The sequence below is a fragment of the Pagrus major genome, chromosome 21 (genome assembly GCF_040436345.1).
Source record: "Pagrus major chromosome 21, Pma_NU_1.0".
Lineage (NCBI taxonomy): Eukaryota > Metazoa > Chordata > Actinopteri > Spariformes > Sparidae > Pagrus > Pagrus major.
In genome coordinates this window covers 12,846,762-12,872,769 of record NC_133235.1, presented here as the reverse complement: position 1 = coordinate 12,872,769, position 26,008 = coordinate 12,846,762, and the positions used below count along the sequence as shown (strand labels likewise).

Below are 26,008 nucleotides of genomic sequence, written 5' to 3'. Positions count from 1 at the left end.
TCCGTCTTTCGTTTTGGAAGGGGAGAGAGGGGAAGAGGAGTCTCTGACGTGCGCACAGAGTGCTCGTCGGAGGTCTGCACAGAGGAAGGGATGGCGTGGCGCGCCCACCAGGTCCAGATCTCCGCTGGCTCAGGCAGCAGAGCCACGCCTCAGCTCTGAGCCCTGGAAGACGGGAGGATGCTGACACTGCCCCAGCAGTAAGCAGGTTCCAGCCACAGAACACCAGGAGTCCAGTTAGAGACACTTTCCTCCCATAGTCCAAAAGACTTTGTTTTTTGCCACCGACAGACAGGACAATCTGCAGCAACACCAATAAAATGCTGCAAAAAACAAGGATTTAGGGAGGAAATATAAATGGACTGACGGAAGATCATTGCAAGTTTTTTGGTCTCCTGGTCTACATGTCATTGGTGTCGCTGCCAAGTGTCCAAGACTACTGGAGACAGAATCACATTTTGTCTGTGCCCCTACCAGCCAAAGTGATGACAAGAGACCGGTCCAGATCCATATTTTGGAACATCCATGAAATAAAGGATTAGCTGACTGGCTATCGTGACTTGACTATTGCTGGTGTGGGGAAACGAACCCACCATAGATGATCAATCAGAATCATTAGGCCAGTAGTTCAGGTTTAATTCAACTCTTTATTGATGCTTGTGCATGACTGAAAAGACGTAATAAAAAGGTGTGGTTTCCTATAAAAAGGAAATAAACAGAAATAATGATTACCAAATTCATGCTGGTGGCTGCAACAGAAACTTCATAATTGTAAAATATACTTCTTACCTTAAACAAAGTGCTCTTTAGAACCACCATAAGTGCCACCAACATCCCAACATATGTGATCAACAAACCCAACACCAGCTCCCATAATGTGTACAACCTACAGTGAACATCACATCAAGAACACCAAGTCATGACATTACTCACATAAGTATGTACGCACACCGTGCTGAGGGACAAAGGACTGGTTGGGTGGGGGAGGATCAACTTTATAGGGGATAACAGGTGGACTAATTAGGTGCACTGCAGATGACAATGGCCCATCCCCCGGAATGTACCATTGCTGTGGGGGAGTTTGATTACATTTTGTACAATCCACCTCAGTGAACCTGAGGATGATGTACAAAATGACAGAAAGAAGTGAACACCAGGCCACGACAAACTGTTTAGAGTCAGACCTCTTTATGAGGACATCCTCAGTGCCTGCCAGGCTTATTACCACCCGAGGAGGGAGCTGGTAGTGGATGAAAGGATGGTGGCGATAAAGGCAAAAACTGGCATGACACAGTACATGAAGGACAAGCCAACTAAATGGGGGATGAAAGTTTTTGTGTTGGCTGAGACAAGCAGTGGCTACACCATCAAGTTTAGCATATATATTGGCAAGAATGAAACTGCAAGTGTGCATGGGCTGTCCTATGATGTGGTCAGGAACCTCATTCAGCCATTCTGTCTCGGCACTGGGTACCATATCTACATGGACAATTTTTATACCAGTCCCAAACTGTTCATGGACCTGGCCAGCATGAAGTTTGGAGCATGTGGCACCTACAGGGAGAACAGAAAGGGATGCCCCAGATGCAAATGGTCTCACCAAAAAATGTGGGAGAGGATCTGTGAGATGGATCAGAGAGGGCCCACTTGTTTTTGTGAAGTGGATGGACACACGGGAGGTGTCTGTGTGCTCCGCCATCCATCCAGTATTTTCAGGTGAGACAGCGCAGAGAAGGGTGAAGGATGGAGATGGACGCTGGCCTGTGAGAGACATTCCCTGTCCCACACCAATCACGGCCTACAACAAAAACTTGGGTGGGGTTGACCCGTCAGACCAGCTCATCCAATACTACTCCACCCACAAAAAAGTCTGTGTTGCTGCACTTCCTAGACATTGCTACGACAAATGCCTTCATCTCACACCGTGAGATGAGCAGTGTCAAACAGGTGCAGCCCATGGCACACAAAGACTTTATGGTGGAGCGGGTGTGTCAGCTTTGTGGCATGGACAAGGCAGGTGTTCCCCAGAGCAGAAGAGCTGATCATGTTCCTGTGCCCACTATCACAGCCACAGATGCGGGCCAAAAAGCCACCAAAGGCAGACTGAAGTGCAAACGCTGCCTCCAGGTGGACAACAGGAGGAGGGACACACCCTGGAAGTGTCAGGCCTGTGATGAGCCTCTCTGTCTTGTGGGGGACAGGAACTGTTTTTTGGAGTGGCACAAATAGTGTGACATCTTATTGTGACACCTGGTTGTTTTGTAAATAGTTGTAACAACGCCTGAGGCATTGCCTGCATTTTAATGTAAATAGTTGTATATAACTTTGTTGTTTGCTAAATTTGTACAGAAGTTTTTGAAGTTTACAATTTATATTTACATTCGAAGTGATAAAAACGGTTCGTTAAACATGTTTGTGGTTTTCACACTATCTAACTCACAATCTAACTTTTTCTCACTCGGATTTTATGATTTATGACATATGAAAATGAAAAACTAACTGTTAAGTCACACATGTGAGGTTGTGCTGAAAACAATGACACCAAACAAGGCAAGGTAAACAGGTTTTAAGGTGAAATATAAAAGTAAAATCAAAAGTAGTCAAAAACGGCCAATTATACCCTGGACCCCAGAGGGTTAAAAACCTACAGTCTGACTTTCATATTATAGAGCAAGCTCTGACTGACCTTAAATTATTACTTAATCCCAAAAAGACAAAATACATTGATTGATTGTCACCTTCCTTGCTTATAGACAGTAGTGTATCTACATTGAATGGGACTCCTATTGAAATTGGTTTCCAACTACAAATATCTGGGCATCTGGATAGATGATAAGCTGTCTTTTAAAATTCATATATCCGAACTAACTGAAAAACTAAAGCGTAAATTATCATTCTTTTATCGTAACAGAGCTTGTTTTACTTTAAATTGTAGAAAACAACTTGTTCAGGCCACTTTTTTTACCTGCTCTAGATTATGGGGATGTGATTTACATGCATGCTGCTCTCTCAACATTGAAGCCCCTTGATGCAGTGTATCATTCTGCACGTTTTATTACAGGTGATGGGTTTAGAGCTCATCACTGTGTTCTTTATGACAAAGTTGGATGGCCATCTTTATCTGTAAGGGGGGAACAGCACTGCAGGATTTTTATCTACAAGGCCTTGCTGCATGTTTTACCTGTCTATCTTACCAGTTTAATCTCATTCAGAACTTGTAAATTGCACACTCGTTCACAAGAGACCTTGATTTTAAACATTCCCAATGTAAGGACCGAATTGGGGAAGACTGCTTTTCAGGTCTATGTCCCTCAGAAGTGGAATGACTTACAGCATGTCCTTGAACTAGATCGTCTTATTTCTTTAGATAGTTTCAAATGCCTATTGTTCAATGTTTTGCAGTCTGATTGTAATTGTGAATTATGATCATATTGTGTATGTTTATTCATGTGTTTTGTAATCAGGGCTTCATTGGAAAAGAGAGCTCGCTCTCAATTGACCTTCCCTGAATAAATAAAGGATTCAAGCAATCAATTTGCACTGTGCATTTATCTTTGGCAAATCTTGCTTGTTTCTTCTGCAAACCATTTCTGTGCAATTATATTTATATATATTTCAATATGTTTTAGTATGGCAATTATGAGTGCAGAAACACTTTGTAATTATTGAGTAAATATTAACTTATTTTAGTTTTATTCTATTTTTTCTGACACTTATCTATCAATCTCTTTTTCCCGTCTGCTTCTGTCTCTGCTGCTGCTGTAACAAGTGTTGGATCAATAAGGTTTTATCTTGTTTTACCTGTTAGTAAGTTCCTGACTAAATAGCTAAACAACATGATGAACAAAATGTTTTATGCTGATTGTTGTTCAGAGACTGGACTTGAGTTTAGATGTGGTAAAGCAGCATGTGAGGAGTTAATGATCAGCAAAAGATGTTGAGGTTGCCATGAGACGGGAAACATGGGAGGAGAGAGGTCATGTGGTTCATGTGTGTGAGGGGTACTCGTGCTGCCTCCTACTGGACGGTCCTGGAACAGCTGGGTAAGTTTTTTTTTTCAGTTCCATCATCTGGCACTGTGAGGTAAGCCAAAATATTGATCATCCAAAAAGTTGTGACGCTGTGAAAAACGCAAACAAAAACAGAAAACAATCATTTGTTAATCTTCTTCGGCCGATATTCAATTGAACACAGTACAGAGACGAGATATTTAACGTTACATGCACAGATTTCTCTGGATACTCTGAATCTTTTCAGAACAAGGATTGTAGATGATGAAATGAACTTCGCCCCATCCTTGCTTGTGAATGACTGAGCCTTTCGAGGACGCTCCTTTCATACCCAATCATGATACTATCACCTGTTGCCAATAAACCCTGTTTACCTGTAGAATGATCCAAACAGGTGTTTTTTCATGCATTCAACAACTTCCCCAGTTTTTTGTTGCTCCTGCTCAAACTTGTTTGAATCACGTTACTGGCTTCAAATTTAAAATACACATATATTTACAAAAATCATTGATCAGTTGATGAGTTAAAACATTAAATATATTGTCTTTGTACAGTTTTAGATTAGCTAGTTAAAGCATTCTGTTACATTTACATTTTAACACACTTTTTTAGAGTTCACTGCAAAACCACAGAGCAGTTTTTATTGTTAATATGTACTTAAAATCTGTTAAGCCTCTGTAACAGTGAGTTTTTTTAAACTGAAGGATTACGTGGAGTCATCCAGCCTAATACCATCAGTCAGGTTGTAAAAGGGCCTAAACAGCAAACACATGGAGAAGAAGCACAAGGAGTGAATTTCTTCTGTCATGTTTAATGCTCTAATGCATTACTGATATACTGTGAGCACACAGCGATGCCTTTTCTTTTAGTTTTGACTGCAGCCACCAAGGGGCAGCATAACTTCCCATAACATCCACACTTCCCTGTGGCATTTCTTTGTATGACAGTGATATGAGCTGGCTTCTATGAATCCATTTATCCCAGAGTTGGAACAATGAATCAATTAATGGTTTAATCTGCAACTATTTTGATAGTCCATTGATCATTTCAGCCACTTTTCAAGTAAAAATACCAAATATTCATTTGCCAAGATCGCTCTGCCTCTTGAGCCACAGCCACCCTTCCATAGTGTTAATAAGTGTATGGAAATGCACTGGTGGTACACAGCATATGACAATAGATTCCTCAAATCCTTTCATCAATACACTGTCTGGTGTTGTTGTTATTATGTCCGGTCCCTGTACAGTGCTGTTCATTTCTCTTGCCCTTGTGTGACCTCATTTATTTATATTTGCATGACTGCATATTCATGTATTTATGTGTGCAAGCAAATAGTTTCAGTCAAGAATATCATGAAAGCTGACACTCAGTAATCAGGAAATAGCAAGAAGAAAACTCCCTGAAGAGAATTTTGATTCATTCATCAGTTACTGAAGAAACAATGTTTACACGACCTTGTACTTTAGGTCTAGATCTGGAAAATCACATAACACTGATTCATGTTGTTAAATAATTGCACGATGTGACCGTGGATGTAATCTAAAATGGTTTTAACAAAGCATTTTTCCTTTCAGCTTGACTTTCATACCTGTAGATGTTTCATGCTTGTATAGGCCACATGATAATGTACTATTATTTAGTATTCGATGCATTTTTGGCGATGAATCTGTTCTTGTCTTACTGGTGCTGCTGCTGCTGCTGCTGGAAACTCTTACATTTCCCTGTGTGGGATCATTAATATTATTCCTATTGTAGGTTATGTTAAGTTATCTTATTCATATTCATTATTGAGGCTGGACCAGCTCTGGACAAATTCAGAACAGGAAGTGTTATATTAACTTTACTTCAGCATTAAACTGTAAAATTAAAACAGCATTAATAAAGGATAGAAAAATGTTATTTCGTGTGAAAAGTTAAAGTCAGGAGTGACACTGACCCAGTTTTAAAAGCAGCAATGATTCAGGTTTGTTTGTTTGTTTGTTTGTTTGGCACTATGTCCTCTCTTTCTCGCGCCAGTCCTTTGGATGTCGCGCGCGGTTTCGATGGGTTTTCGCACGCTCCCCCAGCGGGCCAATCAGAGGGCAGTATCCCCTCCCAGGAGCGTCCCGTTGCCATGCAGCGATCCGGACTCTGTCGCGTCCTGTCCGGCAGCGAGGGTGAGTGACTGCAACAGGTTATCCATTCATCGCTTTATTTAACGCTCTGTTTAAACACAGTAGTTCACTTCGAGTGATGACATGCAAATATGGCTCCCTGCTTATTTCCAGGTTGTTCTTCTAGTTGTCAGAAGTTACATTAATTGTGTTTTTGTGCCAGGTGTGGACATATTAGATGGAGAGAAGCGGGATGGATGTCACAGCTGTGCACTAGTTGTACTAACTCGGTCAGAGGGATGCTACAGCCAGGCTAATGAGCAGATTTGTATTTCAGTCCAGACGTTAGAGGCCAGCAGGCAGCTGTAGTTATGCTAGTACAGCATTGAGCTTGCTCTTTCTCTGCTAGTAACCCTGTTGAGGGCAGACACGCCTCTTGCTGTGTGTCCATCCAATCCCTCTCCAGAGCACACCCGAAACATTAGCATACGACCAATGATGCGCGGCCGTCTGACTTCATTGTCCCAGGCTGTTTTAATGTGAAGTTGCCAGATTTATCTCTCAGTTGCAGCGCAGTGAACCCGAGAGATAACGTGCGTCCAGTCGAGAAGATACCAGGATAACTACTAACTACTCACTACACCGCTATTCTCATTGCTCTGAGGTGGATTTGGATTATATGTACAAGATGACATTTGAGGAACTAAATGGGGATTATTCTCAAGAAAGGTAATTCATATGGATTGTGGCTAATTTCATTATTTATGCACGGTTGTCAACATGCTAACTGCGCTGATTATCGCCGGCATACAGTTGTTTTGTGTGCAGCGTCATTAGTGACGGGCATTAAAGAGATTAATGCACGATTAAGGTCATTTTAAAGCTATTTCTACTCTGACTACTAACTTTCAGCATATTAATAGATTATAAAGATATTAAAATACTAGCTTACATGATTTTTTACGGCAGATAAAGATATTAAAATACAGTATTTAGGATAAATAGTCGGCTAACTGTTCTTCGGTGGAGTCGCGATAGTCTTCTACTAACTAGCTAACACGACGCTGCACACTCGTTAAAGGTGAATATAAAGTGGACAAAAACTTGTCACGACAGTCTTAAATATGCAGTTTCTTTTACCACAGCTGTCAGAAACTTTTTCATAGGCAAAAAATTGCGAGCAGTCTGCTTTGTAGACGGCGACAGCAACTTGTGCACATCTGTCAGTGGTGCCTGAGACGACGCCGGCCGGTTAGCTAGCAGTCCGGCTAACGTTAGCCAGAAAAAGGGGACGGTGGAAAGTTTTTGTGGTCCTGCTGTAACGATGTTTTAACCTGACATGATTTGTCTCATTGCTGCAGAATGGATTCAGTGGCGAAAGCTTTGGAAGAAGTCCTCACCTCTGCGTTACCACAGGGCTGCATTACAGTGGGAGTCTACGAGGCTGCCAAGTCACTCAATGTGTAAGTACAAGGTTATATCAGCAAAGTTACTGAGCTGCTCACAGCTGATCTCTCCCACACACATCCTCTGACACACATGAACATGTTGGCTTGATTCATCTCTAGCAGCACGTACACTGTTCTGTGATTAAACCTAAAGTGACTAAGCATCTATTTTCTTTTCCTCCCCTCCTCAGAGACCCTGATAATGTCGTCTTGTGCATCCTCGCCACCGACGACGAAGACGTAAAGGACGTGGCCCTGCAGATCCACTTCACCCTCATTCAGGCTTTCTGCTGCGAGAATGACATCAACATCCTGAGAGTCAACAACACCCGGCGCCTGGCAGAGATACTGGGTGGAGGAGGAGGTGGAAAACAGAGCGGGGGTGAACCTATGGACCTCCACTGTGTCCTTGTCACAGTAAGTGTCTTCCCTTTACCAATCTGCATGTTTTATAGCTAAATAATCATATTGTTGTGATTGTAAATAGGATGTTGAGATGCGTGCATGAGAGCGAAACTCTTGCGCAAGGAAGAACTTGCCAGTACTTGTTCTTGAATTTAGTAAACATGTGCATGACTCCTCCCTCATATGACTTCTCAGGAATTTCAGAAGAGGGAATTACCTAGTATTTGCAGGCACACAGGGATTATTTGTAACTCAGTGCAAAGTGTTGAGATGACCTATACTCTTTTTGTTGATATTTTCAGTGTCCACATTCAACATCATGGAAGGACCCTGCTCTGACCAAAGTGAACCGATTCTGCAGAGAGAGCCGCTGTATGGACCAGTGGGTACCCATCATCAACCTGCCTGAACGATGAACTGTTAGCCACGAAAACCTGTGAAAGGACTGTTATCTGCACAGGAAGCGTGGTGTGTACCCTGATGGACACATTACCATCCAGAGATCAAATTCCAAAGCACTGCTGACGGGGAAAGAAAAAATTTGGAGGAAAAAAAAAACGACCCCGCTGTCTACGTGGGATGTATTTAAAAGAGAAGATGGATTTCCACTTCGGACGGGACTGTTTGGAGCCGTCGGCCTTGTCAACCAAGATGAGATGGCGAGGAACTTGTATCGTCATGAGCTGGAAACTCCAAAAAAGAAAAAAAAAAGCATGTGTGTGTGCTTTTTCATGTGAAGCCGGACACTGTACAGAAGGATTGTATCATGTATGTGTGGTAAAGCCTCTGTGACAAGAAGTGGGGAGAAACCAGAAAACAGAGCTGTTGAGTGGACCAAGGCCTCGGCCTCTCTCTGCAGAAACAAAGCACTTGTTGAAACACTGGACCTTTTGCAATTTCACTTATTTGATTTAAATTGTTAATGTTGACGTTACTATTGTCATAATTTAAAAAGGGAAGGGCTACACATCCAGTGAAGACATTCTGTGTATTTAGTGTTTCCTATGCCAGCTGGTTTTTTGCCACAAGTAAAATAATTCATTTGTTACAATTTAAGTTATTTCTAATGATATTTAAGTGTATTTATGTTTCATTTTTTACCTTAACTATTTGCAAAATCTGAATACATATGTATTGCTGTCAATAAAAAGTATTTTTTTGGAGCCAGAACTGCATGCGTTTTTCTTGTTTCATTTCTGGAAATTTTAGCAAAGCCGAGCTGATTTCTGACCTTTAGCAGTTGCAGTTGTAAAGAGGAGTCACGTGCAGATCACAGGGGTCATGTTGGCCTCTGTGGCCTCAGTGCCATCTCTGAGCTGAAGAGAACAATAATCCTCAGCGCTCTCTCTGCACAGGCTTCTGCCTCGGTCAGCAGGACCATGTTCATTCATCCAAGCGGGTTCTCTTTTCACCGATTCTCAGTGATTTGTTGGACAGTTTGGTTTGCCTTTTCGCCAGCTGACTTCCTAGAGTCATGTGACAACCCAGAGCATGTGACAGCTGCACACATGTTGCACAGCTAAATAGGGAACGTGGACACACAACAGCTGTATTTCACTTAAAAATATTCATAATAGAAGTGAGGATTCATCCGGTGTTTTCTTACTATCCGCAGCTGCTTCTGCCCACGGGATCAGAGTGTGTGGTGCAACGTACTGAAGAGCGCATGACTGGAACTTCTTAGAAAATTTTGTAAATGAGGCACTGGCATGCAATCTGTTGTGCAAGCCGTTATGAACTGCTCCCTCCACTCCCCCGCTCCTTTCCTTTTCCACACTCCCACAGGCAGGTGATCTCGCTGGAGCTGAATGTCGGTGTCGTCACTGGGTTGATGCAAGGAGGGCAATCCCCGCTGAAAGTGCAGAGTCATGATCACGAGAAGAGAGGAGGCAGAGGCCGTCCTTGAGTTGCACAACCCAGTTTTCATGTGAGGGGTCATGTGACATTATTTAATACAGCTTAATTAAATGCTCTATAAAATATGGTAGATGACAGCAGTTGTAAAAGTGCTTGTACAGTGTAGCATCATTTCTTTTTAGTGCCCTCCTGTCCTTGTAGTTTCTTTGATTGTCATCAGTTGTATTGTGTAAATCTAGTCACAGAACATTGTGTGTTTTTCCATTGTTTGGTTTTCCTCATGCTCATGCATGCAGGTCAACCAGAAACTCAAAACCCTGAACAGGATAAGCAAGAATAAAACATGGATGAGTGAATGGAAAGTTTGGTTTCCCTTACTCACTACATTACCCAGAAGCCACTGCAGACAGTAAAGGAACGGTTGACCCACAAATCAAAGTTCAGTCATGATCTACTCACCCAGCTGCCAAGGCAAAGTGGGTGAAGTTTTGAACTTTCAACACATACTAAATGCATTTAAACTATTTCCCTGCCATAATGGCTGTAGTGTATTAAATAGGACCTGGTTTATTAGGTGTAATGTAAAACGATGCACCAGAGTTCAAAGAAGCACCAATACATTACGAGATGAAGAGAAACAGGTATAGACTGGCACCTGAAGTGTTGGACAAAGCTTGCCGGCCCCAGTGGTTTCAGGTGGCACTGTGTGAAAGGTTATCTGGCGTGTGACTGCGGGGAGTGACGCCGACTGATGTAATGTGGCATTGTTGAGATCGAAGGGAAAAGGTTATTTTAAGATTGGAGCAGTGGAGGGCTGATGTAAGTGTCATAATGCCACTTTGGCCTTTCAGTGAAACCAGTCTAAAAAAGGTTGAGGTTTGCATACTGTCACTCGTGCCTGCTGGCTGAACGACACTGTGGGTCAAAGTTCAGGTGCAGCATTATCTAGGTGTTTCTAATATAGAGTAGAAAGATGACCTGATAAGTCACGGCACACTTTGAATTGTTGCATGTAGTGAAACCTGGGGGACACATTGTATAACTAGTGGTATAATGTATATAGAATTGTATAACACTCACCCATTGTGTTAAAGCTAAACTGAACTTGGTGGGAGGGGAAAGGTAAACTTCAGGTTAAGATAACAGTATTGTGAAATAAAGGGAAAATCCACCATAAAATAGAAGAAACACTGTGTAATATTCTCTTACGCAGCTGCAGATCAAGGCATCGAACTTTGACCGGATTTCATGTTTTGCAGTTGGTCCATTAATTATAGGTTATAAATGTATTGACTGGGGTATTCCACCTAAATCAGGTTGGTTTGAATGCAGCAATCAGAACATGTACCAACAGCCAAGGAAAATTTAAATATTCAGAAAACTCGACAATCTTAACTCAGCTGGACATTATGGTAGAAATAAAATCAGCATTCCATTTTAGGGTGGAATTTCCCTTGAAGGCTGATTCATAGCTGCAAAAAGCTCATTTATGGGCATTTGAGGAGCAAATATCCAGATCCTCTTCCTAAGTCAGTGGTTCTCAACCTTGTCAAGTCGCTAATCCTCAGAACCCACACCCTGACTCTAGCACTTTAAATCACAACATCCTGAAAGTGGCAAAATGAAAAAGGAGGTTTTTGTGTGTGCGTCCAATCAGAACTCATTTGCACCTAACCCTAACCCTTTAGCTCAAATTATATCATTAATACAGGCAGAGTAATGCAACTATTCACCATTTTTTTTTTTTTATTTCTCCATTACCACCTGGCGTCCCCTAGAAATCAGGTCACGACCCCTCTGGGGATCCCAACCCTCAGGCTGAAAACCAAAGTCAAAGCTCCAGAAATGAATGACTATGAAACTTCACCTGACTTTCCATAAACATGGGAGTTAGAAGATAATGACTGAATTTTCTTTTTTGGGTGAACTTATCCTTTAAGTAATTGTATCAGTACTACAAGTGTGCAACTAAAAGTACATAATCATTAGCTAAATGTACATAAAGTATAAAAATTGAAGAGCTCATTATGCAAAACTTTCAGATTGTTAAATCATGGAGCACTGAAGGTCCTAGAAGTTAATATTTTATATTTCATTCTAACATACCATAAAATGTTTTCATGCAATATGTGAGTTTTATTGCAGGACAAAATACAAATGTATAATTCTTTATATCACATGGTGACCTAGCTTTGCACAACTCTAACCAGAATTTCTTATCAGCATAATCAGCAGCACTTCAGCAGGAACAGAGCCTTTAATTTGTAGTAACGCATCATGTTTTATGGGTTGTTAAATGTAAAATCAAACTAGTAGATATGGCCGTATAATATATGAAGTGAAGTGAAACATACAATATTAACCCTTTGTGATGTGGAGGAGGAGTATAAAGTAGCATAAATAGGAAATACTCAAGTAAAGTACCTCAAAAACAACTACTAACGAGTACTTTGCACCTTTATAGCACTATCTATGGGTGGATAATATAAATTAGATATGACACTGGTAGCCTCACGCTCAAATGTCTGAGGCTACCAGAGGATCAGAGGTGCCACTGCAGTCCGTTTAATCAGCCCTCACCCTCCACTCCTCCCTCCCTCCCTCCCTTTCCTCTCCCCCACATCAGCACATTCCATCACACTGACACTGTAACAGCCAGGACAGATTTTCACAGCGAGGCACATGGTCAGTGAGCCAGCCTGCCAGCCGCTGGCTGTATGCCTCCCTATGATTCTCACATTGCTGCACAATGACAAACTGGGATTACTGCAGAGGCTGAGCTCTGATGAGGGGGCATGCTTCAGGCCTCCAGGGGCATTCATGCTTACAGAGAATACCCTGGCGGTCTGTGTCATACTGGTGCATAACAAGAATAGCTCAAAAAAGTTAGCTAAAAAGCATGCATTGTGATTTAGTTCACTGTGTTCGCCGTCTTTGGTATTCAATGAAGGTGTCTTTAGTGGGCACAATGCTAATGCACCCGGTGTTTCCTGCAGACATGTGATCTTTCAGGGAAAGCACCACAATCTGTGAGAAAAAGACAAGGGGAAAGCAGCATCTATTAACAATAAATAATAGGTGAGAATGTTACCCAAGTATGAGAACTGTCACATCCAATTCAGTATTTTTGCGCTTGTTACAATAGGTGACAATGAGTATTATTCCTGTCTGCTCTTCCCATTGTGTGTGGGAGAAAATTCAACAAGCTGTTTATCCACCAGCTGGCCAGAAACAAGGTCAGAGAGACCCGAGTGGCCACCAACGGAGAATAAAAACAGACTCTCAGGCTAAGCAGACATCTTCCCAAAATAGTTCCTCTGCTATCCAAGAGCGGAAATCAGGGTTTGGGGATTTCTATATTTAGCCCTCTTGTGTTTCCGGGATTCTGACAGCCATGGTGAGAGGCCCGAGGTGCCTCCTATCCCGAGTGAGATATAAATAAATGACTAATGAGAGGAAATGGCGCAAGATACACCATGGGCAGATCTCTCTGGCTGGGCTTTATGTAAACAATAAAAGGGCAACATCAGCCTGTGAATGTGATGATGGGGTGTCAAGACAGGAGAGGTTCAAATCCTCCGACTGTGCAGCACAACACATCTTTATTGAGATATTAGTACAGTATTGTACTGCAGGAATGCTTCACTTTATTAATCTTAGTAAGTCTTCATACAAAGGTTGGTATATTAATAAAGACATTTATCAAAATGCAGATTCTGACAGTTAAATTAATCTATCAATGGTACAATAAGGCCGTTACGGAGTTGCTGAATGGACAGAAATCATGACGTGGCAGTGGTAATTTGAACTTTTCCTTAAGAGGCAAACAGGAATGATTTATTGCAAGTAAGAAGAACTGACTGTTAGAGACAATCATAAAAAAAATACAATTGGATAATAACACCAGATCTTGCTGATTTGAAGACCTGAACGTACCCTTTGGAGAAGACAACAATACCAAAAACTGCTGAAAAGCGGAGAGCACCAGGTCAGTGAAACACCATTTTTTAACATGTTCTGCAAGTGACATGAAGACAGAAAACAGATGGCACAATATTGTTACAAATCACGTTCATCCCACAGGTAAAAACATTTGATAGAAACACTTTTTTTCTTCATGATAGGCAAACATAAGTAAGGCTTTAGAGTGAAAGAAAGTTTGAATTTATGCTATCTATTCTGTTTTTTTGTTAAATTTCACCCTAGCAGATATGTTCCCCCCAGAGAATCACAACATGAAGGACATGTCAGACTGAAGATTGAAGACCCCCACCAACACAAACGTTTAGTTTCAATTGAAAATCATGAAAGATTTGAGAGCAGTCTTGAGAGAGTGGTTTTTATGCACCCGTACCTACAACACTTGTGCCTCGTACACTTTAAGACAAGGAACGGTGTGCACATTCCTTTAACTAAGACACTTGTTGTGATGAGCAAAAAGGCGTGGCTCACAGTGTTGCGTAACACTTGCTGGCGTGCCGTCAGAGTCCTATAAATAGCGTACCACAGTTATATTTTCAGAAGGAATGGCTAAAAGTAGTCACATTCAGACGCATACTTAAGATGTTTTACAATCCAGTTATCATTGGTTTGGCTTGGTCCCACGGTCTTCGTTACACAGTGTTTCCCTACATTGACGTGATAAAGCATTTTCATTTCCGCTTCATTAACGCTGTTGTTCACGTGTACAGCTGAAAAATTTCCACAAGCATCACAGCACTGGGGTCATATCCCAATGGCTTGAATCAGAGCAAAAGCCATCTCGGATTATTTATATTGAACTTAAAGGAGACATATTATGCTCATTTTCAGGTTCATAATTTTATTTTGGGTTACTACTAAAACAGGTTTACATAGTTTAGTTTAGTTTGCTCATACTGTCCAGTGCTGCAGCACTGTCTGAAACGCTCTGTTGTAGCATCTGTCTCTTTAAGCCGCGCCTCCTGAGTAACCAGTCTCATATGATTGGTCAGCTCACACATGCCTAAGCCAGCACCGCTGACAACAGAGCAGCTGTGCTAAATCAATTCTCATGTGCCAAACTAGCCGCTCAACATAAATTGTGTAAATGTGTGACATGGTGACGTAGTGTGATGTCACAAAGTCACAGAATTAAAGGCGAGACTACTGACGAGGCGTTTCAGGAGAACTGTTTTCTGTGGGAGAGAGGAGATTCTGTTGGTGCATATATGAATATATATACATATGAATATATATATGAAAATATATATATATATATATATATGAAAATATATATATATATATATATATGAAAATATATATATATATATATATATGAAAATATATATATATATATATATATATATATATATATATATATATATATATATATATATATATATATATATATATAGATATGAATATATATACATATATATATATATATATATGAAACACTAAAGGAAAGGAAAAAACCTAAAGAGCATAGTAGGTCTCCTTTAACTCAACATTATGGTTCATTAACTCAGCTAAAGACAACACTGTATCATGGTAATCGCACCTACAAATACCAGACTGGAAAGTAATGGATTAAATGGCATGTGGATTGTCGTGGAGCTGCTGCGGCTGTGATAGGTTGCAGAATAATTTCTTCCCCGATCAAAGATACATCATGGTAACATTTGAGTGGAAGCTCAAAGTAAACACTGAATTCAGTGATCTAAACTGCACGTAATCTGTAAAATACTGATGGGAATGAATCTGAGGCCACATGACAAGAGCCAATATTATCCATCTTAAACCGAAGATGCCTGTAAAGGACTGAAGGGAAACTTCAGCTGTGTGAATCCACTTAAGGCGAACCAGAAAGACAATAACAGTCACAGCTCAGTGGAGATGAGACTGTTTACACAGGAAGGACCAAATCCATCACTTTGCCAATGCTGCTATAATATTTGAACAATAATATATGTTATTGATTACGATTTAAGCAACACCACGTACCTGATGCCATCCCAACCCATGCAGCCAAAGTCTTGTTAGTGGTCAGAGCTCATACTGAACAGAGAATCGTACAGGCTAGTGGGGCTTCCTTTGCTTCATAAGAATTGCTGATTTTGAGAAAACGGCGGTCGAATTGCTGACTTGATAACAGAACAGGTGAACACATGGTAATGATACGATCACAGTCCACCCCTCATTCCTCCCAACAAAAAGAATACAGCAACATTAATAAGCAAAAGAAAAAAAAACACATAAAGGCTAAGTGGCATCCACTACAATATAGTGCAGGGTTTTTTGTCCTTGAAGGGATTGTCTGAAGCGGGGATGCCCATAAGGAGAGGGTCGTTTCTGGCGTGTTCACTGCAGTAGTTCATAAGGTCCGCAGAGGCCTTGGATACCTACAAAAACAGTGGAAGACAAAGACACGAGATTTAGTGGCAAGATACGCACATGACACAAAACAAACAATATCTGGTCTTTAGTGCCACAGAAGATGAAGATGCATGGTTTATTGCTGCACTTTACCTTTATCCTCTCAATGCTGGCCTCTATTCTCAGCTGCTGCACCGTTCGTCGGGCATGGGCGATGTTATTGGAACTGTGACCCTTCGAAGACATCCTGGGCAAATGAATACTGTAATGACGAACAACAGAGAAAACCTTGAACAACTTTAAAAAGAATAAAAAGTTTTCCTTAGAACAGTTACCAGATTGATGTAAAGCTGTTCAGATAAAGTCTGTTTTCTTGTTTCCTTTCAGGTCAAGTCGGAGGCAGACAATAAAGGAGTGTAAGCTTGTCTCTACAGCAGGAAAAGCCCACACTTGTTTCAGATTACATAAAAGAACTTGGTTGTGATGATGACAGCAGCTTGGCAGATCACAGAGCAGCTACGTACAAAAACCACCTTGTTTATCAGATAAAGTCAACAGAATGAATAAGCAGAAAACACAGGCAACCCAAAAGCAAGATTAAATGTTGGCATTTTATAGATCTGCGAAACGAGTGCACTCAAATACCATAAGCACTGCTCTGTCACAACATAAATCTGAAAATTGAACATAAAGACAACATAAACAAACATAAAGTTTTAACACATCTGTGGTTTGCTATCCTATTCTGAGGATTTTGTTGATAAAGGAACATGGGCCAGTAATACCATCTAAGCAGGGAAAACATTCATTTTAATATTTAGCCCGGAAATTGTTTAAAGGAAAAGTCCACCCAAAAATGAAAATCTATCATCTATTCACCCCATGCCGATAGAAAGTGGGGTGAAGTTTAGTAGTCCACAAAACATTTCTGGAGCTTCACAGCAAAACACAGTGCAGCGTTCTCCTAAACAAGTGAAGTAGATGGGGACTTGTTTTAAAACATAAACAAAAAAACCCATACAATTCTCCATATAGCTCATCTGGTGTAATGCAAGTCTTTGAAAGCCCTGATTGAAGCCGAAATCTTCACTGTAGCCGCTAAGCTACAAGCGTTGGTGCACATGCTAGACTGCGTGTCAAGGGTGTAAAGGACGTCTTTTCAAATCAATTTGAGATCTTGGGGCTTCCATAGACTTGGATTGGAGTTTTTTTCAGTTATTTTTTTACATTTTAAGTCCCCAGCTTCTTCAGATGTTTAGGAGACTGCTTGGACTACATTTTGCTGTGAAGCTCCAGAAAAGTTTTGTGGACCATAAAACTTTGCTTCATGTTCCATCAGTATGGGGGTGAGTAGGTAATGACAGCATTTTCATTTTTGAATGAACTTATCCTTTAACTACAGATACTGCAGGTGAGTGTGCAGTAAATCATACAGCTGTTGGTTTAATGAGGACCAACGACTCTTCTTCCATACTTCCTCTTCCTCTGAAGGGTTGTTCCCTAAAGTGAGATCACCAACAAGTAGAAACAAATCTGAGGTCCTGCTATGCATATGCAAATTCTTTTTGAAAGTTTTTGTGCAAACATGTTGCAAAGATTTAGTTTTTTCTGCATTTTTTCTTTAGTTTCACGAGTCCATTATGCAGGCCTTCAGGCAGTGCACTGCCCCTGCTGCCAGATGTGGCACAATAATGCCACATTGTTTGAGTGCGTACACTACGAGCTCAACTGATAGGTGCTGTACAACAATGACTGAAACTCTGACACTGTAGGATATTTAAACAAAAAGCTACAGAAATGTAAAGATTTCAGTGTTGAATGTGTATGTGACTGAGGGCTGATGTGTGAGAGCGGTCAGAATTGTGAGTCCACTTCCTGCTAATCATTGACAGACTGGATGGGAACAAGCCAGGACATATCCCACAGTCCATGTGGGAGCTCCGGCTCCGCTGTCTCTCCCCTACGCTCTCCCCTACGCTCTCACTTCCTTTTATTGCCATTTGTCTGTTTTTCTCATGCATACAAACACACACACGCATTTCCTTTAATATTTTTGCAACACACACGCCATCTTGTGACACGCCTCGCTTTCGCCAACACGTTTCTCAGCAGGGAAGAGGAAGCTGCAGTTTCACAGAAGTTTATTGTGAAATTCACAAGAAAAGGTTCATTTCTTTTAAAACGTGAAAATAAAGAAAAGCTGAAGTTGTCGGTTAGATGCCTTAACAATTAAATACACATTTTGTTCCATCTGCATGTTGTTATAATGTTTCCTGGACTTCCAAATACAATTTCTGAGATTATAAATGCTCCCAACACGTCATTCAAGTTATCAGTGTACAGTGTTGTGTAAATAGGCCTCAGTCACAGTAACTGTAAATTATAAAAAGGATATTATGGGAAGGTGCAGCAAAATGCAACAGTTGAGAGAAGTCAACGTTTATAGAAAGCACAAAGTATCAACCTCACGTTTGTTTTGTTTAACCCTGTCTGGACCCCATTCGCCCTGCAGGGTGTAGCCCCTCCAGACTGCCTCTGATGCTGCAGCTGGATCGTCTGCTCTTCATTTGTTTCAGGAACAAAGAGAGAGGGAGGAAAAAAGGCGCAAAAAAAACGGAAATGGGAAGGGAAGGAAAATCTCAATTTTCTGACTTCAGCTTGGCAGCGCCTGATTAGAGAGTTTCATTCCCATCCAATCACTCCAAAGGAAACACAAGCAGAGATGACTCAAAGAGCTGAAAAGTTACTGATAACATGAAAGTGAGAGATGAAAGGGTCGTGCATTACAATGCAAAGCAAACTATTTTCCTAAGGAAACACTCTAAGCTTAGTCATAAAGGCGAGGCACCACAGGTTAAAAAAAAAACCCTTTTATCCACACATGATGAGTGAGTGTGGTTATTCCTAGAGTGTGGAGCTCCTTAGATGGAACTAATATCTTTGCTTCTCTGACAAACATGATCAGCTTTCAGTGACCTCCTGCAGGACTAGAAAATGACTGAAGTTTCACTACACTGCAAGAGTAGTTTAAGATGTTGCTTTAGACATTTTCATACTTTTTTTTCAACCTGGAAATGTAAATTTAGGAAGAATACTATGAACACAGCCTCCTTTCTCTGTGAAGAAGCAAATGAACTTTTACGACCACCCTATCACTTAAAGTAATCATTTCAGTATCAAGGTCAGTAATTTGTGACGATAATGAACCCGGTGACTTTCTTGGCAGACTGGCAATCGGCATAACAAACTCAACTGGAGCAACAGGGTTAGTCACCAATTTCTTTGTGCTCCACTTCAGACGCCTTTCTGAGCAGATGATTTACTGCTGCCAGGTAAAAAAGTGAACCTCCTGGTGCTACCAAGCAAACCAGACTGTGTGGTTTATAAATTGTGCAATATGTAAACACAGAACAGTAGCTGCTGATCAAGTACAACAATGAATAAAGAGATAACACGAGAAGTGCAAACAGCCTTCACACGGCAGGGCTGCAGTGACTATTGTATTTAGAGAACTCCTTTCTCTTAAAACAACTAATAGTTAATGTTCCATGACTTTAATTTAACGCTGCTATCTCAGCATAGAACAGAGCTTAAAATAAAATAATTACACCTTCATCAACTGAGAATAACTGTGAGCAACTTCTGTGTTGTGCTGGTAGCCGGTTCTTAGTTCATGTTAGTGGATGCTGTTTCTAGACTAACGTTAACTACTGTTGCTCTCTGTTAGCAAAGCTGAGAGAGGCACTGACATGAGGCAGTCAAGAACATGCAAAAAGTCACAATCTTCAGACTGTTGCAGAACATCCGACCAGAGTCCTTCACAAAGGAATCCACAGTCCAGCAGCATGAACAATTTAAACAAACTGTCCACAGGCTTGTGTAGGCAACCAAGAGAGATGAGAAAGGTCTCATTTTTCACATCACGTTACAATCTGCTCACATATGGCCAATAAATAAGTGATTAATGCAAGGAAATTGCTATAAATTGTTACTTTGAGCACCTTTACAGGCTTACACCCACTGAAATAGTTCCACCGTAGGCATAAGTTACAACTTAAATCTCACACACAGCCCTTAGGAACGTGGCTTTGCATCTCAATTTGACATTAGACACTTATGTGATAGTGTCAGCAAGCAAATATCTAGGGTTAGATAACTTTCTAATTAACAACTCCTCATTTATAACGGTTTGCCAGTGTACGGTATCGTTATGTGTTTGTTATAACATGACAACTTCATCTGCCCTTTATTAAGTATCACTGTATTAACCTATGTTGCAGTTGAAGGTTTCCCCACTGTTGATATTTGGCACTACAGTAGCTGTAGGTTAAGGTTGTAGGCCATAGTTTTCACCTCATCACAATGCTTTGTCCAAGTTCCTACACCTTTTATTGTTGTTTGCTGATTAAAGCTAGCTATTAGCAAATTGGTCAAAAACTATTGGGCACGAGGACAACACAGTAATAATCACTGTATTAAGAATAGTGGGTTTCATTTACAGGAAATGAAAACTTAACACCAGAGTACTTAAGATAAAGCTAACACCTCTGTGGTGCGACCAAACATTGACAAAATGTTTCAACGCCCTTGAGCACTACAGCTGCACCAATTTCTGCTGAAGCCAGCTGGGAGACTCTCGAGGAACTGCTACAATCTGCAAAGTCGAGGGTCAAGCTAGCGAGCTAATCTGTTTGCATGTTAACTGCTGGGTGTTGACTCTTGGTTGTGCAATCTCTTCTGAGTGTGGCAACGTTGTTTTATGAGTTTAAAATAAAAAAAAGTCACAATAGACACATTTCAGTAGGAAGGGAATATTAAACATAATGCTTGTTGTCTTTTCATTTCAAAGACTTTAGAGCTTTTTTCTTCATTAGTGTTTTGCGGGGTGATAGACTCACACACTGAGGGATATGAGGGATATTTCTGATGTATAATGTCATATTCCAGACGGAAGCTTTTTTTCCTGTTCGTTTTTTTTCTCTCATCATTTTTTTTTTATTGTCTACCCTCTAATCAAAGTGATAAAGTGCCGCCCTACTAAATAGAGACAAGTTGATGCATGTTGTAACATGTTTGTCACTGTTTGCTGTAGAGAATTTTAACAATTTATTGTTACGTTTGCATGCAAGTCTTTACTAATTTCCTTCTTACTGCAGTGCAGATCAACTAGCAAGGCTGAAAAGAAGCCTTTCCATCTCTCCAACGGTCACGTGATAGGGCGTGACAGGCTGGGGCAAAAAAGAAACATCCACAGCTGTAATTTAAGATGAAGTAAAGAGAATTAATAGTCTACAACTCTGGCGCCAAAATATGAGTTCAACCAGCATGTGGAGTAGAAGAGGCAGGTAAATCAGGAATGAGGAGGCACTTAATCCCACTGGCACTCATAAGTGGTTTCTGCGTGCAAACCATCTCAACTGAGTCTCCTCAGTCAAACTGTGCAGCCCCTGTGAAGTGATGCCAACTACTACCAGCAGCACCGGTCTGACTGAAACTCGACAGGAGGGCATCGATGTGTGTGTGCGTGAGTGCCTGGCATTAAGCACCACCATGTACATATAGGAGCCTTGCAAAAAAGTTACCTCCAGGGAAAGAAAGAGACCACCCCCTTCACAGCCCACCCTATCACAACACACACACACACAGTGCAGCCAGGACCACCTACTGCACAGAGCAGCCCAGCCGCCATGCCCTGCTCTACCTTACACACACAAATCCACCCGCACACATGTGATTCATTAGCACCGTGTTCAAAGTGCAGAGAACAGGGAACCATTATGACTCAACGCCATTAACACCAACACTCAGAGATGAAAAACGGTGTGTGTGTCTCACACTGCTACTACACTGCAGCTCTGACCCCAAAAAACTCTTAAATTCACTGCTGACGAATACAAACACTATCCATTAAAGGCTGAAAGAAGAGTCAGTCCTGTCAACTGTACAGTATGTGTGGTCCCTTCACTGGGTATCTGAGGCCTTTCACACTCAAGTAGCTTTTTTAATAAAGTAACACCACTGGAAATAAACTGCTTTAGGGCTTAAGTATTGCCGGCTGCACCTCAGACTTGACAAGAAGTAATGACGGATCTTTTTCTACATCCAAAGCCTTCCATTTAGTCACCCCAAAACGGCAAGTGAGTCATTTTCCACCCTGTCTTTTGTGGTTTGTAGGACTAAAAACACAGTAAGGTAGCACCTATACTTCACTATTTAGGGAAAATAATAATAGACATTTAAGAGTTCTTTGCTTACAGCTGATTTCATTAGCTCCAATAACTTAGAGAGGTCTTAGGAGAGCTTACAGTATCTTGACTGAGGCTGAAATTCTGTTTCTACGAAGATACATTTAAATGTTTCTGCATTAGGTCCACACTGCAAAATCTCAACAAAGGGACATGGGAATCTGCGTGTCGAGCAAGCTGATCGGTTATCTAACTCGGTTATCTAACTGTCAGGACAGTTTGGAAATGGATAAAAAGAGGCTCACGACTCATCCATAATAATGACTGTTTTGGTGTTGATATCAATATTACATGGATTTGGACGCATCTGCAATATCAACGAAAGAGTGAAAAGCAAAATACAGGCAAGGGTTAGGGTTAGTCAGAGCCATTGTAAACATGACAACTTTCTTAGTGAATTTTCAAGACAATGATCGGCTTTGTTCACACATGGGCTCAGTTGGACATGATGCAGAATTTGTACTCAGCAGTGGGCAGGGTAAATTTCCGTTCAAAGGTTTAATTTGTAAAAACAAAACAAAACAAAAAAAGGACTTTCTGTTGCTCATTTTACTGGACAACTATTTTCTGTAGCCATCTTTGGCTGTACACTAGCGGCCGTTAGCAAGTAGCTTGTGCATGGATGTATGTTGCAGCATCAAAGTTACTGTTATGCCCATGTCAAATAAAAAAAATAAAACTATGCATCATGCAAATACTGCAAATATAAATGATCATGCACAAGAACTTTCCTTTCTTATCTGCTAAAATTTCAAATAAAGTTGAAACTTTATTGGCAGTGTCACTTCATGTTAAACACTCCTCCTGCCTGGCGTCTGTCTGACTTTATATTACCAGCTGACAAGTGAAGAACACTGAATTGTGGAAAGGCGATATTTGGAGTCTAGACAGATGTCTGCTGCTTTGAACAAAAGAGAGTTCAAAGACTTGGGCCCCAGCCACAAGCCAGTATATTGGTTGTTATCCCTTGTGTACTCACGCACGCACACACACACACACACACACACACACACACACGCACGCACACACACAACTCTCAGTTCTCTCATGTACACCCCTCCCCCCCGCGCACACTCCCCCTCTTTTCAAGCAGGAGTTTCCCAGTCTGCAGGCGAAGCTAAAAGTAGCCTTCTCACACACTCCTGCTGCCAGTCAGCACTTTTCCAGCTGAATGAAAAACCGTCTCTTGCTACACCTAAAACATGACCCTGCACTGGAGCTGGCTGCTGATCCGATCAGATCCGTGCCACTGTGCAGTCCCCCTCCTGCTTTACCACAAACACTGTCCTGTTCTCACTCGGCTACCGTGCTTATCAAACTCAGTAATACTCAGTCATCAGTCCTGCTGCTGATTAAGTGGGAATGTGTTTATGAGCCAGAGGGAGAGAGTCTGGGTGCTGAGTGTGTTGGACTGTGAAAGAGAAAGGGTGAGGCAGGGAGGAGATGGTGAGGGCTCACACTTGTTCATTCTGTGAGAACCACCAGAGTGACATCACCACTTTCCCACCAGAAAAGAGAACGGAGCTGAAAGGCCCTGCTTTGTTTGGCAGCCACTGACATTGAGTTGACACTGAAAATATTATAATGATTTTGTTTACAAGGATAAACACAAACCATAGAGACAAGAGGCAAGGATTTTCACAAGGATTTAGAGTAGTAACCAGCCAGTGGGAAAAAGAAGCCAGCTAAGGGCGTCTGAGGGCACGACCCCTCAAAGAAAAAATTCAGGCCGAAAAGTCAAGATTTTAACGCTGCTATTCTATCATATACCCTACTCATCATACATGCTTTAATGAGTTTGCCTACCTGATTGTAAAGGAGACTTAGCCTTCCTGTGCAATTTAGACCACACAGCCTGTGATTAGCTGCTATGATTTGGAGCAATAGTTTGCATAATTGGTTAATGGCATACAAACAAAAAAGAGTTATACTATATACTATAAAATTACGATGTGAGGCTGAGGCACAACCATTTTCCCAGTGTATCCTCATCAGATGAACAACTATATAAGTCGACTGTGACAGCAGCTTATTACAACGCATAGTTACGTTTGTTGTTAGGCGGCGACTTCTAGTGGCTGTAGTAATTATTAAAGCTGCAAAGGTGGAAGTGAGGTGAAGTAGTATAATGAGCGACAAGTCCCCATAGGAGGAGGACGAGGATGGATGGTCGGGTAAGACAAACGGAGGACTTTCGTTTTAGCAAACCATTGTTGGTGTCGACTGTGAAACCAAAGTCAAAACTGAGTTATTTTAACTCACTAGCATAATGAACTTACTTATGTATCGTAGGTATGTCTTTAACTGAGATTAGAGAAGTAACATACTTAGTTTTCTTGGCTAACCCTTACCAAACTATTGCGTACAATGGAGGTCCGGTACTTTGGTCGCTGTTGTTTTGGTTCGAGGATGTGTCGCATTTTCCTCATAGCACAAGGGCCTGTTACTTTGACCACAAGGCCTGTTCTGGTGTGCGTTTGCAAAACATCTTAAAGACGGCTTTCCAGTAAAAAGTACAATGTAAATTATGATAACTTAATCATTCATTCACGGAAAAGGCAGTGCTTTCGATGTGCTTTTCAAAGCTCACTGCAAAATTGTCAAGTTGGTTTCACCGGTGTTCTCCAAAGTAGCCCATCTAATGAGGCTGTCCTGTCTGTGCAATCAATGCAATTATAAATGTGCTTTGTCATCAATTATTTTGATGATATTAACACTGAAGACGATCCTCCACTGACAGATAGGCAGGTTTCTTTATCATCATGCTTGCATTGTTTTTAAGTGGAGGCTAGTGGTTGTAAAATGTACATGCTCACGGAATTCCAACTTGTTCATCAACTCTATTGAATAATATTAACAAAATTATAATATATAATTAAGTAGCCAGTTGGATTCAAATGAGCAGTCAGCTGTTTGGATGGCAGCCAGCACTTACGGAAAGCTCTGCCAGAGGACCCTGAATAAAAACATTCAGTCATCTGCACCACAAACTCAAAAAAACTCAATTCTTTAAAGAAATTCAATGTTTGTCCAACCTGAGGCCCCAAAACGCCTTTTCAACACACTTTATTCTCTGCAGTTTGCACAAAAAGTACAGTTTCAAGTGCAGAAAGAAAGAGCTGAAATCAACAGAAAATTAACAACTTTTTTGATAATTGAAAAAGAAATATCCACACCAATAATGAAAGCAAATGCAAGAGCAGTAAATGCAATGTATAAAAAAGTATCTGTTTTATCAGCTGCATACAAGGACAGCCCACAGAGAGGAACATACAGAAAACTAGATTGTTTGATTTACGGGGAACTATGACGAGCCACAGAGCTGCAGCACCACCCCAGAGCTGCAGGTATGGCTGCTGAGATAAGTAAAGCTGACAGGACCCCGCCCAGGCCACTGGCTCACACTCAGTACAGGGGAATACTGGGAAATTCAGAGCTCTCTGTGCTGGTCTGCAAGCGTGCTCGCTTGTGACTGGCTAAAGGGTATTCATTATTCCTGTGAGCACACATTTCCAAGAAAAGCTGCAGGACTGAGCAAAGGTTAACGGAAAGTTGTCTAGATTAAACATGTGGTGCTACAAATAACACATGTCTGTATCACCATGAAAACATGTCAG

At 41.2% G+C, this 26,008-nt stretch overlaps 2 protein-coding genes across 3 annotated transcripts in view; one reads left to right on the top strand and one right to left on the bottom strand.

Annotated features, from left to right (window-relative positions):
* The first annotated feature begins 6,663 nt into the window (after positions 1-6,663).
* On the top strand, positions 6,664-9,123 carry gadd45aa (growth arrest and DNA-damage-inducible, alpha, a). The gene is made up of 4 exons (XM_073492179.1): positions 6,664-6,829; positions 7,462-7,563; positions 7,740-7,965; positions 8,256-9,123. The coding sequence occupies exons 1-4, from the start codon at positions 6,780-6,782 to the stop codon at positions 8,367-8,369; spliced, it is 492 nt and encodes a 163-aa protein (XP_073348280.1). The 5' UTR covers positions 6,664-6,779; the 3' UTR covers positions 8,370-9,123.
* A 6,122-nt stretch (positions 9,124-15,245) lies between these two features.
* The window catches only part of gng12a (guanine nucleotide binding protein (G protein), gamma 12a), a 29,874-nt gene continuing 19,111 nt past the window's right edge, over positions 15,246-26,008 (bottom strand). For both annotated transcript variants that reach the window (XM_073491019.1, XM_073491018.1), the window contains exons 2-3: positions 16,300-16,408; positions 15,246-16,172 (exon numbers count right to left, since the gene is read on the bottom strand). In XM_073491019.1, coding sequence (XP_073347120.1) covers positions 16,047-16,172; positions 16,300-16,392 — 219 coding nt within the window. In that variant the 5' untranslated portion in view covers positions 16,393-16,408 and the 3' untranslated portion in view covers positions 15,246-16,046. The remainder of the gene's footprint in view (positions 16,173-16,299; positions 16,409-26,008) is intronic.

Coding starts and splice junctions, on each gene's coding strand:
- gadd45aa (XM_073492179.1), top strand. CDS start 6,780: ATGTACAAGATGACATTTGAGGAACTAAATGGGGATTATTCTCAAGAA. Junction 6,830..7,461: donor GGGGATTATTCTCAAGAAAG/GTAATTCATATG, acceptor TCATTGCTGCAG/AATGGATTCAGTGGCGAAAG. Junction 7,564..7,739: donor GCTGCCAAGTCACTCAATGT/GTAAGTACAAGG, acceptor TCCCCTCCTCAG/AGACCCTGATAATGTCGTCT.